The 15,075-nt window shown below is 45.6% G+C and overlaps 1 protein-coding gene and 1 pseudogene across 1 annotated transcript; one reads left to right on the top strand and one right to left on the bottom strand.

The window, feature by feature from the left end:
* Positions 1 to 2,161: 2,161 nt before the first annotated feature.
* Positions 2,162 to 8,318, bottom strand: CISD3 (CDGSH iron sulfur domain 3). The gene is made up of 3 exons (XM_075215339.1): positions 8,102 to 8,318; positions 5,177 to 5,290; positions 2,162 to 2,687 (listed from the first exon to the last, which is right to left on the bottom strand). The coding sequence occupies exons 1-3, from the start codon at positions 8,210 to 8,212 to the stop codon at positions 2,520 to 2,522; spliced, it is 393 nt and encodes a 130-aa protein (XP_075071440.1). The 5' UTR covers positions 8,213 to 8,318; the 3' UTR covers positions 2,162 to 2,519.
* Positions 8,319 to 10,069: 1,751 nt separating this feature from the next.
* Positions 10,070 to 11,551, top strand: LOC142095368 (uncharacterized; annotated as a pseudogene).
* Positions 11,552 to 15,075: the final 3,524 nt, after the last annotated feature.

Below are 15,075 nucleotides of genomic sequence, written 5' to 3'. Positions count from 1 at the left end.
CTGAATATGTTTAGTTAGTATCAACAATTCAGCCCAAGGTCGGAGGTCTTGAGGATCCTTAGCCAATAGTTCAGCCAATGCTTGAATGGCCTTGTTGCCAGCTTGGGTCTAAACAAACTGCCAGCCACCGTGTATGCAGAATGAAGAATAAAGTCGCATTTGTTATCTCTAGCATCCCTGAATGAAACCTCACCCTGAACAGGAAAAAGCAGTGGTTCAGTTCGAGCAGGCAATGGGATGATCCACTTTAGGAGAAGTCTCCAATTTAACAGGAGGCAAAGGGTTTCTGCCAGGCCTCAGCCACAAACTCTAAAATCTGACTAGACAGAGGGGAACAAACAGTCTGCCTTTTTAAAGCGGAGAAGCCAGAAGAACCCACAACTTTGGGTTCCGCAAACGCCAAGGTCTATCTAATATCCAGGTGTAAGGAGGGGAGTGCTAAGAAGGCTCTACAATGCAGAAGCAGTCTTAGCAAGACTCTGGGCAGACTTTGTTAGAGTCAACACCAAACACCAAAAGACTGTAAAAGTGGAATGTGTGGTAAGTAAGAGAAGAGTCACCTACTTTTTTGTGAGAAATTACCCGAGTGAGTTTGGCTATGGATGTAGCCTATTTGTATGGTTATAATTGATTTATAATGTATTGATTTTGATATTAAATAATTATTGTTTTATCTATTTTCTTGGATTTCTGGTCAAATCTGTAAGTGAATGAATTACACTTTGAGAGGTCTGTAATTTTGCACTGTTTCTATTTTTATTTAGGGTTTACAGATGTCCCAGTAACACTGCCCTCCCCCCTAAGTCGGTTACATATGATGCCGACACTCCCTTGATGCTGCGCACAAGTGTAGACCTGCATGGTCGCCTGTCCAAGATGTACTTTGCTTTAAGGGAGATCTGCTTCAGTGTCCATCGCTGCCGAGGGGTTGTTGTTAAGGGGACGAGCAACCTACCTATCGGAGCTCCGTGAGAGCGGTGCTGCGGCTAAGTATTGCTCCTTGCTGTTACCGGTGACAGTGATGAGCTGGTAGGCTGCAGGGGAGAGAGAAACTCAACGGCTGCTCAGGGACCCAGGGTGAAAGTGACCGACTGGGGAGACATCTGGTAAAAAATAAAAAACTATCAAAGAAAATATAAAATCATAAAGCACAGGACAAGAGCCCACTAAAAAGAAACACCTGACTGCAGAGGGCACTAAAACTGAATATGGCTCCAGAGGGTCATAGTAGGGGAGGAGATAGCCAGTTTAAATGTTTTAGTGATATAGTGCCTTTACTCCAGTCCTACCCACTATATCGCAGTGTCCCCCAATGGCAGGAAATAGAAACTTTACTTAAAATGGACACTAAACCACAAAAACATGTAATTTATTAATAGTGAGCAAAGCTGGATTTTGTGAAAACTAGATGTAGGAACAGGTGTCACTAGAGCACAATTATGGTACCCATTGGGATGGTAAAAACATGTTTGATATGAGCAGAATGCAGCATTCCATACAAAGTGAGGATAAAAACACGAGGAGGTCATATTCGGAATAAGATTTAACCTTAGGGCTCGAGGAGCATTTTGAAAGAAAATGCTCATGTAACGTCATGGAACATGATATAGGTAAACCTCTCAGGCAATGCTGCAGGCATCGGAATTACTGATCCTAGTACTTTCACCCGCCTGTTGCATACATGGTTAAAAGTATGAATTGTGGTTCTAGTGAATGCTCTAACTCATGGATTACAATGAGCAGCAGACAGCAGGATAAATGGTCCCAGGCCTGCAGTATATTTAGAGCAATTTACTTGCGTCAATTACCTTTGGAACACGAAAGTAAAATCTATTCTGTCCGAAAGAGCTCTAAACAAAATAGTTGACTAGAGACTGCATAATTCTGTTGGTTACAGTGCTAGAGGGACCAAAGCTCAGTCTAAAAATTCCATCACCTCATTCTTCATTTTCATGGAAAAATTAAGACAAAAAGTTTTAATTTTCCACAGTAAAACTCACATGGTTTTGACTATCCACAAATTGCTCAAGGTTTTTTGCATTATTGACATGTCACATGTATAGGATGACTACAGAGCTACACATATATGCCTATATAAAACACATCAAAGTTTCCTGTATGCAATTTTGTAACTAGTTTATTTTTCATAGCATTTTACACAATAAATTGACATTCGAACATTTATTATGTGCTAAATCAAAATGTTATCATTACAGATGTACAGTAAACTGAAAAATGTCACTTTATAAAGTGACACTAAAAGTAAATAATGTGTGCAAGATGTATACATAGAAAAATCCTACACATACAGATTAACATATAAGTAGATCCTCTGCTGAGGGAAACTCTACTTCACATTTATTAAAACAGATCAAAGTGCCAATTAACGACGGCACATCCTGAATAATTAAGGGAGTTAAATCATGGTTTAATTCTTGGCTGCTACAATAGATAGGCACTAATTTAATACACCCAGATAGCAGCCTTTCTGTGTCATGGCCCTGTAGTCATTGGCGAGGTTACCGAGAAGAATTCTGTACATAGCTCTCTTTGTGCGTCCCATCACAATATGGAGGTGTTTTGGTCTGTTTACAGCCACAGAGCCACATTTCTTTATCCTCTGTTGGTGTAAAACGCAAAGGTGAGAGGCCAGGGGCTGCCTTCAGATGGGAACCGTCACAGAAAGGCTGGAGGTTAGATAGAGAGAGAGCAGGGTTATGAAGATGTTCCACAGAGACTACATCAATTATACATTTCTCTGTTCCAGGATGTAAATGCAAAATTGTGACTGAAGAAATAGACAAACTGTTCATCTTATTGGTCATCTTATTTTAATATGTAGTAACACCACACTTTTAAAGTGAGGCTTAATCAGCACATCAATGCCCATTTGATCCACGTGCTGAACACACTAATCTTTGCCACCACATCAGCACAGTTGTGCCAAACTCACTTTTCAGCATTACCCCAATAATAAGTCTTTATTTACTCTCCTTTTTCCCCCCTTAAAACTACAAGTGCTTATTTTCCCCCAATTCAGACTCCTGCTGCATCCAAATGAACAGGAAAAGTGGGAATAGATCACTATAACTACTTTGCCAATTTCATGAACAAATTTCAGGTCACATGTGTGTCCTGGTTTTTCATTCCTAAATTAACCACACAGAACTGGAAAAGCAGAGGCTGGTAACGGGAGCAGAATAATCAAAACATTGCATTGAAACTATTTAACATTGTTCTTCTACCTTGCAATCTGCTGCAAAATCAATGCTCCTTTGCGATCATCGGATTCTTTTCATAAGCAGCCTAACGCTGCGGCAAAGGGCTGCAAACACCATCCACTTATTAATCTTTCTATTGGGCATATACGACTAAACATCAGCTCAAGGGCAGTTTCATGTATACTACGGGCGTACTGCAAACGTCAAGACATTCTCTTGCTTACATACTGTCCATTATTTAAATGTGATATTTAACCCTTTTATTCCTAGAGTTGGACAGACAAGCCTCATAATTTTGTTAGTACAGCTGGCACTGGTTAAACATTTAACTCTATAAAGCTAGAATACTCTTTATTTTTATATATAGTATGTTTAATAATTATTAATGTATTGTTGTTACAGGGAAACATACAGATTTGATTGGCAACTGAATACATTGAAGGGGAGGAGCTCCAGTCAACCAGGGAAAGATGGAGAGAAGCTCCTGCCTCTCTGATCTCCAAGCAGGGAGGCTGACAGGCAGATCATGTGACTAAATCCATCCTGAGATGGTGTTAGGTTTTAAGGGTCGGCTTTTCTCCACTTGATAAATAGAGTCAGATCGTAGTAATGTGCAGTAAATGGGTTAAGGAAGGAGAAATATCTAATTTCTCCTGCTGTTAACCCGTAGATTATAAATAAATTATGCAGATGCTATGACCATTCTCAGGCGAAAACTATTTTCTCCGGTCTTATGGCTGATCGCACTTTTGCAAATAGACCCCCTAATGTGGTAAGTCATCCTACCCACAACATAAGAGATGGCAACACCTGAACAGATGGCTTCAGCAGTTGGTTCAGTTAAGTGCCACCTTTCATTTTACAGCAGTGATAAGCAGACTGGGGCAGTATGGGTAGCCCTGTAACTTCAAAAGGGCCGCACATTACCCTTAATCTCAGTTAAAGCAGTAAATTTAATCTAAGAAAGAGACACCTATCTGTAATAACATATCAGCAGGCATTTAAACAATTGTTACAAGCGATAACAAGCCAAATCTGATAGTAAATCAAGAAGAAGCTGGGGCCGCAGGTGAAGGCTTGGAGGGCCGCATGTTGCCCATCACTGTTTTACAGTGTCTCTAAACCATCGAAAAACAAAGTAATTGCTGGTAGCGATACCTGCACGGGAGAAACATCTGTCTGGAGGACAAAAGGGAATGGGGTTGTGCAAATACTCAAAATATAAACTTTATACTGAGAACAAGAAGACACTATTTAAAACCAGTGGTGGAAAAGTTTAGGAGCAAAGTTGGAAAGAACTAATGTCCAGCAGTATTCTAAAAGCAAAAAGTAATGGAATGTAAATATAAAATGGAATTAAGAGAAATCTAATCACAATGTAAGTCAGTAGTAAATGAATCAACAGATTCTTTTTTTTTTATCTGCCTTTATTATATTATTTGACCTGGTGCTTTTACTATAAATGCATCCTAAGTTAGGATGCAGCGAGACCAATGGTGAATGAGATCCTGGGGCTCATATGTCCTCTGCTGAAGTCTCCTCCAGTCTTGCTGAAAGTGAACTTTGACATGATAATGGTAGGTGTACAGTTGGGGGTATTGGTGGAGGACAGCAATTTATGCACACACACACATATATATATATATATATATATATATATATATATATATATATATACACACACACATACACACATACATACATACACACACACTTTTTTTTTTTTTTCCTGTAAAGGTTTAGACCTTTAAGCCATCCGGCCTGTACAAAATTCTGATTTCCCTTGAAGGAAGCATATGTATCTTCTTGTCATTAAAATACAAAGGAATTCTGTCCATCAAATAATATCAAAAAGATTTCAGACTGATCTCTCCATTGAATAAAGGAAATGTCTATGTACTGATATGCATGTGTTTTATTAAGATGGATGCACTGTATAGGTGCTATACACTTACCTGTTTCTTACTGTATCCACAGCTACACCATGGGTATAGTTTCCCTGCCTTTAATTCCACTTTAAAAGGATGTTTGGCTGCGATGACCGGAGCTGGCTTTGAGGTGCTGCATGCCTGTTGAGAGAGAAAAGATCTTTGTACCCAGTCACCCTCACTTTCTCTGTTTGCCATACAGGACCTTTCTGCACAAATGGCCACACTTAGAGGCACAAGCACAATATTGGAGATGCCCCCAGCATTCCATTATACTTGCTCAGAGCAGTATATAATGGCAGAGGTCATCAGAAAGCTATATATGCAATCACAATGCAGTATATTGTAGTATAGCATGTGAAAGAAAATCTTTATTATTGCACAGAAAATATTCAGTGGTGCTTGACGACAGAATATATTTACAGAGATTCACATTTGGCCCCTAGTTGTAGGGTAGCATCAGATCACATTATAACATGAGATCACTATTGTGAAGTATTCACACAATATAGGCAGAAGGTTAGCCTATGGTTGCTGATAGGAATACCAGTCGTGGGAATGCACTGCACCTACTCTATGGCATCAGATTAACCAGGAAGATGACTAAAGAGAAAAAAATATTCTGGTCAGTAGGCCCACATGTAACCTGTGATCGGCTGTATGTTGCTGCTGGCACAGTTGCCAACCATGGTATACAGCCTGCAAGGGCTGATCTGGGAAGGGGGGGGGGGCAATTGGGCCCCCCATAGCACACTGCCGGCGATAGGACAGTGCCTCTCTCCTGCGTCCTCCTCCTCAATGACTATCGGGCATGATGCCATCGTCACATCCTGACGCTGTCAGTGAGGAGCTGTGCTGAGAAGCAGGGCTGCCTTCAGAAAAAAAATCGGGCCCAGTACGGGCCCCCCCCCCATGAGCGGGCCCTCCCCCATGAGCAGGCCCCTCCCCATGAGCAATACATACTTACCTGGGGGCCCGCCGCTGGTCTCCGCTATTCTGTCTTCAGCCTGGCTGTCACCGTGACAGCCAGGTACCGATCGCAGGGGTGGAGGAATCATTCTCCCTGTGATCATGTGATCTGTCACAGGCAGAGCACATGATTGCAGGGGAAATTAATCATCCACCCCTGCGATCGGATCCTGGTGCCTGGCTGTCACGGTGACAGCCAGGCTGAAGACAGAATAGCGGAGACCAGCGGCGGGCCCCAGGTAAGTCTGTGCTGAGCTGTTGTACCGAGCCCCCTGGTGAGCCCGGGCCCGGTACAACAGTACCCCCCGTACCCCCCTGATGGCGGCCCTGTTGAGAAGAGCAGCTGATAGAAAAGAAGACAAAACAAAAGAAGCTCATAGAAAGGTAAGCAAAGAATTGTGTGATGAAGGGGGGCAGTGTGATGAAGAGGGGCATCAGTGTAATAAGAGGTAGCAGTGTGATGATGGGACAGTCATATCTATTATGTGTTGCTCTTATTGTTGTGAGTTTATATACAGTGTTTTACTTAAAATAAAGCAAAAAGCAAAAGACAGCACGGTGGTTTAGTGGTTAGCACTTCTGCCTCACAGCATTGGGGTCATGAGTTCGATTCCTGACCGTGACCTTATCTGTGTGAAGTTTGTGTGGGTTTCCTCCCACATTCCTAAAACATACTAGTACGTTAATTCGCTGCTATCAAATTGACCCTAGTGTCTGTTAGGGAATTTAGAATGGAAGCTCCAATAGGGCAGGGACTGATATGACTGAGTTCTCTGTACAGCGCTGCGGAATCAGTTGCGCTATATAAATATAATCATCATTTATTTATATAGCGTCAACATATTCCGTAGCACTTTACAATTGGGGACAAACATAGTAAACTAATAAACAAACTGGGTAAAACAGACAAAGAGGTGAGAAGGCCCTGTTCGCAAGCTTACAATCTATGGATAGCTAAATAGCTGACTATAATGATGAAAGGACCGACCTGACTGACTTGTATCTCCCCACCCTAAAAGAAAAGATCCACCTGGGACCTAATAAATTTGCAGATATTGCATAATGTAGACAGCATCTGATACAGATAGACATGATCTGAATAATATTAACACAATAAACAGTGGCTCTGCTGTAATGAGACTAAGAACTGCTCCTGATGAGATTAACAATAATAAGACAAAACAGACTGTGGATAATGACACACTGTGTACTCAAAATTGAAAGCAAGAAAAACAAATCATTTAAAATCTAATTAAAACAGATATCTCAGGCATGACAACACAGCCATTTCAACAATGTGATAAAGTTCTGCTCCTGTATTCCATAAGTCGAGTTGATTTTTTAAAACATTCAGCATGTTAGAAAGTAGCGTATTATCCTCAACCTGAAACTGCAATTCAGTATAGGCTGCTGCGATTAAAAACAATTTGAGGAAAACCAAATAACATTATCAAACTAGTCAAAAGGGTCCACAAACAAATCAAGTTTAAATTTACTGTAACTGCCTCTTTAAAATAAGATCCAGTTTACGATTTCTATATTTTTATGTTGTTTTTGAAGACTTGATAAAATAATTATAAAAAGGGGGAAATCACAAACATCAACATTCCAAAAGGTCATCCACAGGGAAGGATTTGCAATATTTGGACCGAGGTATTGACACAAGTAAATGGCAATACTAACCACTGTTTCTTACCCTTGAAAAATATTTTGTAAATAAAACAATATAATAAAATCAGCTGCATGCTAGAACGTAATATTCCTTTTAAAAGGGAATAAGAAGTATGTTCGTGCAATGTACAGTAATCACTGTAGTGCCTACTATTGACCGGCAGAGAGCGCAAATCTGCAAGTGATGATCTCTATATATATTTGTAACAACGACATGTTCAATGTCCACTTAGCTGAGAAGAGCTATCAGCTGCTTGTGGAACAAGGCTCGGTAACCCAAGGCAGTGATACGAGGGTATAATATATATTTACCCGAGACACTATGACTTTCAGTCCTTGCACGGACCGCATCTTGTGGTTGTTGTCGTCGATGTATAAGTTCCCCGTAAACACTTCCCTGACATCAATGTTCCGCCTTACCATTCAGAACTATGTGTAACTTGCTATGGTTAGCCTATGACAAACGAGAGTTAATCATTATGGGCAGTATGTATAAGTGACCACGTTACTGTCAGAGCGACCAGTGATATCCATTAAACTGTAAATCTTAAACTTAGGTCTGAGGTAAGTGGGGAAGAGTTTTCATATGCACACCTGGTGCAGTAAGCCTTTACAAGGTCAACACTTAGGGCTAGATTTACTAAGCTGCGGGTTTGAAAAAGTGGGGATGTTGCCTACAGCAACCAATCAGATTCTAGCTTTCATTTATTTAGTACATTCTACAAAATGAAAGCTAGAATCTGATTGGTTGCTATAGGCAATATCCCCACTTTTTCAAACCCACAGCTTAGTAAATCTAGCTCTTAGCATCTGAATGATACAGATAATAGTAGCTTACACTAAATTGTCAAAAATCGTAACTTGCTTTGGTATCTGGTTAAAAATAATATTATATATATATATATATATATATATATATTATATAGCATGATTGTGTTTGTGTTTATCACTAGTTGATAAAGTAAATTAAAAGTGTTATGTCATGTAATATACTATTATCAAGTTTCAACATGGTTACATTGTTTCACCATAAGTGGCTTGAGCTTGTTCTTGGGACTTGGCTTAAAATGTAGTGTAGCAATGTGGGTTTTTGTATATATGAAAAATATGGAAACCCCAGATGGAACAGTAGTATTCGGTGCCGATCGCTTCTCGGCCTTTTGGCTAAGATCAAATGAGTACCTGTCTGAGTAGGGTTTGCCTGTGCCTGAAAGGACCATGGGAAAGCTTGGTCTGGCCAGAAGGCGGTGGCTTTGAAAGCCTGGGCTAGTGCCCCTGGAGTGGTGACCCAGGGGTGCCATAATCACTTGGGGCGTGGAACCCTCACTTGACACGGCACTTTGCACAAACCCCACTTTCAAGCCACACACCTTTCCTCGCCCCGGCCTTTTGGCTAGGCAGGAATAATTTTTAAACATCTCGGCCGAAAGGCTGGGGCCGTTATACACGGCACTATTTATTTTTCTCACTTGTTTTGTCACTCCACTTTTTTCTATGTTTTACTCACGGATTCTAGGGTGCGGATAAGGTCCTTATGGGCTCTATACCCCCGAAGATCTAGGGGGCGCTGTGTGGCCATCAGGTTCCGGTCCCCCTGAAAACCCCATCGTTGGTTCACCCTCCCGGGGGTGAGCTAGTTGTCGAGCCCTGGGTGAAGCCTCGGTGGATCCCAGGGCCAAAGGGACCCCCCCTAGCCTCGCAGCGAAGGGGGGTCTGAAGACCCTTGCCCCCTAAGGGTCCTTATGGATCCGGGGGTCGGGGACTAGGGCCTTTCCTTTATTGAGGAGGGCCAGTTCTGCATCCCTTGTGCACGTTTTTTAAGTTTTCACTTATTTTTTCGGACACTTGGGCACGAGAGCACTGATTGGAGTCTTTCAGACTACCTAGGCTTTCAATAATAATAAAAAAAAAAAATCTGTTCTTATCAGTTTACCAACTACCCGGTGGAGGTTATGTTGAGTGTGGCTCATCCGATAGCGCACTCTAACATCGGTGAGGGGCTGATGTAAACTCTGCTGCATGGTGCACTTGTCTCTCTCCTGCCCAAAACCCAGAGGACATACCTGAGTGTGGCTCATCCGATAGCACACTCTAACCCTGGTGAGGAACTGTTTGAGACTTGTGTTACCCGATCGAAGCCAGCCAGGAGGAGCAAGAAGACCGACCCCGGGGAAGAAGCGCTGCCGACCCCTGCCTGCCGGGAGCACCTCCAGCTGAAGAAGCCCTCCTCTCCTCGGGCCCTGCTCCAGCAGAAGAAGCGCCTCCTCTTCAGCCCCTGCTCCTCTCTACCCAGCGGGAGGATATCTGCACTGCTCCCTCCACCCCGGAAGACCAGCCTCTCTGCCCCAGGAAGAGCCAGGACGATGGCCTCAGCTACTGCAGCTCCTGCCTCCACCCCTGCTCCTGCCCCTGGGAAGAAGGGAGGAAAGACCACCGCCCCGAAGCCTCTCCCCGTGGCCGGAACCTCTGCCTCCACTGCCCCTGCTACTGCTGGACAAGGCCAGCCCAGCCAGGACACCCCCCAGAAGACCCCCACTCTGGAACCCTGGATGAGGCAGACCGTGGTCCTGAAGTTGAAGGAAGTGGAAGGAAGGGTCCCAGACATGACGGCTTAGACTTTCGGTAAGAAGATGATCCTCGATCAGGGCTTCTCCAAGGCTGAAACCCTCAGCGTGCAGAATTACCTGAAAGGGATCTGGTACATCACCTTCGCCTCCATTGCCATCTGTAAGAGGTACTGGGAGGCAGTGAAGACTGCGAGACCGGAGTCTCCCTTCTCCCGCTTCGTGGGGAACTGCCCCATCCAGAGAGAGGAGAGAAGAGTCACGGTCTCCATGAGAAATCCTCACACCCCTGGTAAGGACATCACTACCTTCCTGAGCCGCTTCTGCTCCGTGGTCAAGGACCTCTCCAAGATCCTGGATGTCAACGGCTTCTGGACAGGCAAGTGGTCCATCATTATCAGACTGAGGAAAGACAACACGGCAACTGACGGACTCCAACACCTGCCATCAAGCTTTGCCCTGGGCGGCTCTGCCGGCCTTCTTCACTATGCCGATCAGCCGAGGAACTGCAGGAAATGCGGTGAAGCTGACCACATGGCGAGAAGCTGCAAAGTCTCAGCCTGCAGGAACTGTAAGGTGGCGGGGCACGAGACCAAGGATTGCCCACGAAAATTGTCCTGCAACCTCTGCGGCCTGGCCAGCCACATCTACAGGGACTGCCCCCACAGGGCCAGAACCTACGCTGCAGCTGCCGGGATTGGACTGCCGGAAAGCGGACTTGCCCCAGCCCAAGCCAGCCCAGAGGAAGCAACAGAAGCCCACACCGCGGCCAAGAGCTGGTAAGATATCTCCCACCCCTGTTGTGACACCACCCCCCCCCCTGTAGTAGCACTAACCCCCTCCACCGCTACTGCAGCTCCCTCTCTTTCCCTGGAGGATTTCCCCCCCCCTCCCCCCTCTTGTGTCTGCAGGTGATGAGAACAAACAAAGGAGGAAGCGGAAAGAGCTAGACAGCCCAGCTGGCGACTCTGACCCTTCCAAGAAAAAGGCAATCGAGCTCAAAGAGGACCCTCTCCCATCGGAGGGGGTCCTGGTAGAGATGGTGGATGAGTTGCTAGATTCCGAGCAGGAGGAGGAAGAATTCCTGCAACTACCCCACATCTGCCTATTCGACCAGCTAGAGGAGAAAGGTCTGCTCCCACCCGAAGGGGACACGGGCAGACCGGACCAAGTCCCACCGGACGAGGAGTGTAACTGATGTATTGACTGTGCTAACTCTCTTTTTTCTTACAACTAATGGCTAACTTTTCTCTTTTTACCATTAATGTGAGGAGTGTGAAGGATAAGATTAGACGTCAGTCTGTGTTTACCTTTCTTGACAGTCAGAAATGTGATGTTTACATGTTGCAGGAATGTTCTCTCCCTTTCTCTAGTTCCTACAGGCATCTGGGGAGGCAGTGGTCTCACGGGCCCTCCTATTGGTCTGGGGGGAGTGACTGTAAGTCTGCAGGGGTCGCCATTCTTATCAGGGGAAGCCTCTTCACACTAGATTCCGTTCAGGAGTTTGTCTGCGGCAGATTGCTTATCGTAGATGGCTCCTGGGCGGGTGAGCCTATCAGGCTTATCTGTGTGTATGCATCCCCGGGTAAGAATGAGCGTTTGGAGCTTTTCCAGACCCTGCGGGCCCAGCTCGCAACCACCAGGGCGGTAGTGATGGCTGGGGACTTTAACTGTCCTATAGAGGAAGATGGTAGGAGTTCCTGTACTAATGCTAAACTTGATGTTTCTTCCAGGTTGTTGCAGGAGATGGTAGCCGAAGCATCCTTGCGGGATGCAGTGGGATCCACGGGGACCGGCTGTGTGAATTATACTTGGAGTCGCCCTGATGGCTCAGTGCGTTCCCGGATTGACTTTGTGCTTACATCGAGAGCGGTAAGACAAATCAGGCATGTCATGGTTCCCTGCTTTTTCTCTGATCATAGGGCCATTCTCTTTGAAGGTGTTCTGGGTCACGGGTTTCCTCCCGGCCCTGGCTCTTGGAAGTTGAACTGCGCTCTGCTGGGAAAGGAAGAGGTGATGGTTGAGCTGAGGGATGCCTATGTAATGTGGAAAAATGACAAAATGTATTTTGACTGTATGTCTACTGGTGGGAGTATGTCAAGGGCAAGTTTCGCAGTTTCTTTCAGGCTAAAGGCCGCCAACAGGCGTGTGAGAGGAAGAGAAACTTCAGGAGGCTTCAGCGTCAGCTGCAGTCCCTGCTGGATCTCCAACTTTGCGGCTGGGACGTGAAGGATGATCTGGCTGAGGCCAAGGGGGCCTGAAAAGGCACTTCGAGGAAGAGGCTAGACGCATCATCTTCCGTTCCAAGGTGGAGAATCTGGAGAAGGGTGAGAAATGTAATTCTTTCTTTTTCAGAAAACTCCACTCCGGCCACACGCCCCTGACTGAACTGCGGGACGAGTCTGGCACCCCCAGGAGGGGGAAGGAGGGCGTCATGGGAGTCGTCACAGACTACTACGGCAAATTCTACTCTCCTAAGACTACATACGACGACGACGCGGCTGAATCTTTCCTGTCAGGTATCACTAACCCTATTGATCCTACAGGTAGAGCAGCTATGGATGCCCCCCTCACCTTGGGGGAGCTGCACTCTGCCGCTAAATCTTTTAAGCCGGGCAGGACCCCGGGCAGTGATGGCCTCCCAGCCGAGCTCTATGTAGCGCTGTGGGACCTCATTGGCCCGGACCTGCTAGAGCTGTATGAGGAGATGGTGGTGGAGGGCAGGATGCCTCCTACTCTGAGAGAGGGCTTGATCACGATTTTGTATAAGCGCAAGGGAGAGAGATGTGACCTCAAAAATTGGAGGCCTATCTCCCTCCTGAACGTGGACTACAAGATTTTGGCCAAGGTACTAGCCAACAGGCTAAAGGTTGTCATTGGGCGAATTGTTCATCCTGATCAGACTTGTAGCATTCCTGGTAGAAGGATTGCAGACAGCCTTGCGCTGCTGAGGGACACGGTTCATTATATCAAAGACCGCCATGCACATGTGGCCCTGGTTAGTCTTGATCAGGAGAAGGCCTTTGATCGTGTCTCTCATGGTTTTATGCGTAAGGTTCTGTGCAGGTTTGGATTGGGTGATATGTTTTGTTCTTATGTTAACCTGATGTACCTTGATATTCACAGCTCGGTGTTGGTGAACGGCTGGAAGACTGACCCCTTCTCCATCATGTCTGGGGTCAGACAAGGCTGCCCTCTTTCACCTCTCCTTTTTGTCTGTTGTATAGAGCTCTTTGCGATGTCCATCAGGCGAAACCCAGAGATCAGAGGGATCACTGCACCGGGTCCAGACCGACTAGAGGCCAAGTTTTCGCTCTACATGGACGACGTCACTGTCTTCTGCGCTGATTAGCGTTCGGTGGCAGCACTCGTCCAGACCTGCAACAACTTCAGCCAAGCTTCAGGGGCAAAGGTCAACTGCGGGAAGTCAGAGGCAATGCTGTTTGGTCAGTGGCACCTGTCATCCCCCGCTGCATTCCCCTTCACAATCAAGCCGGACTTCATCAAAATCCTTGGAGTTTGGTTTGGTGGAGAGGAGGCGGTCCTGAAGTGCTGGGAAGAGAGACTGGCGACAGTCAGGCAAAAGATTGGACTGTGGAGCCTCAGACTCCTTACCATCGAAGGGAATGCACTGGTGCTGCGCAACGAGATTCTTCCCGTTCTTCAGTACACGGCCCAAGCATGGCCACCTCTTGCTGCCGTCTGTAAGACCATCACGAGGACAGTCTTTCACTTCATCTGGGGCTCCAAAATGGACAGAGTAAAGCGGTCAGTTATGTACAAGGAGCCCCACAAAGGTGGGAAAGGGATCCCTGATATCCCCACCATGCTGCGGGCCTTCTTTGTTTGCAACTGTATCCGCAGGACACTCCTTGAAAAGAACGTTTGCTCTGCTGGGAAGTCCATGTCCCGCTTTTTCCTTCTTCCTCTTTGGAGGAAACTTGGTTGGGACAAGTGGGACAGCTCCTTCCCTTACAACTGGACTATACCTTGGTTTTACCTGGATGTTGGACAATTTGTGAGGGAGCACCATCTGGAGGGACTTAAACCAGACTTGTGGAAACCTAAAACTATCCACAAGCTCATCAGAGCTAAGGACATTATGGAGTCTGTTCCAGGGCTCCCTGTGACCACGGCCAAACATGTTTGGGAGAATGTGGCCTCTAAGAGACTGACTAATGGACATAAAGACATTGCATGGATGGCCATTCAGGGGGGTTTGCCTCTCAGGACATTCATGCACTCCGGGAACCTGTGCAGATATGTTCACTGTCCCTTTTGTATTACCAAAAGGGAGACTGCTCAACATATCTTTTGGGACTGTCCCACTGCACAGGCATTGTTGGATGCCCTGGAACATGAACTTAAGGACAGTGTGCCCAGGACTTGCCTTTCATACCATTCGGTATTTTATGGATTATTTCCTGGGACTCACACCGTTGAGGCAATCCAGGAGGCCTGGCGCCTTATGAACTGTTTTAAGGACGCTATGTGGCTTGCCAGGAACCGCCTCATCTTGAAGCGAGAGAAGATGATCATCCAGGACTGTCGCAGGCTTATCCATAGCCTGTTAAGAGACTATAACACCCTTGACAGTCCTGAGGAAGATGAAGACGACGATTGATTGTAATTGATTGATTGTTGTCTCCTCTTCTCCTCCTCCCCATTGTGTCTATTTCCAATAAAAAACTTTGGTTTGTGCTCCCCTCCCCCCCCCCCTCT

Source organism: Mixophyes fleayi, chromosome 6, assembly GCF_038048845.1.
Source record: "Mixophyes fleayi isolate aMixFle1 chromosome 6, aMixFle1.hap1, whole genome shotgun sequence".
NCBI classification, from domain to species: domain Eukaryota; kingdom Metazoa; phylum Chordata; class Amphibia; order Anura; family Limnodynastidae; genus Mixophyes; species Mixophyes fleayi.
This window is presented reverse-complemented; position numbering and strand designations above follow the sequence as displayed.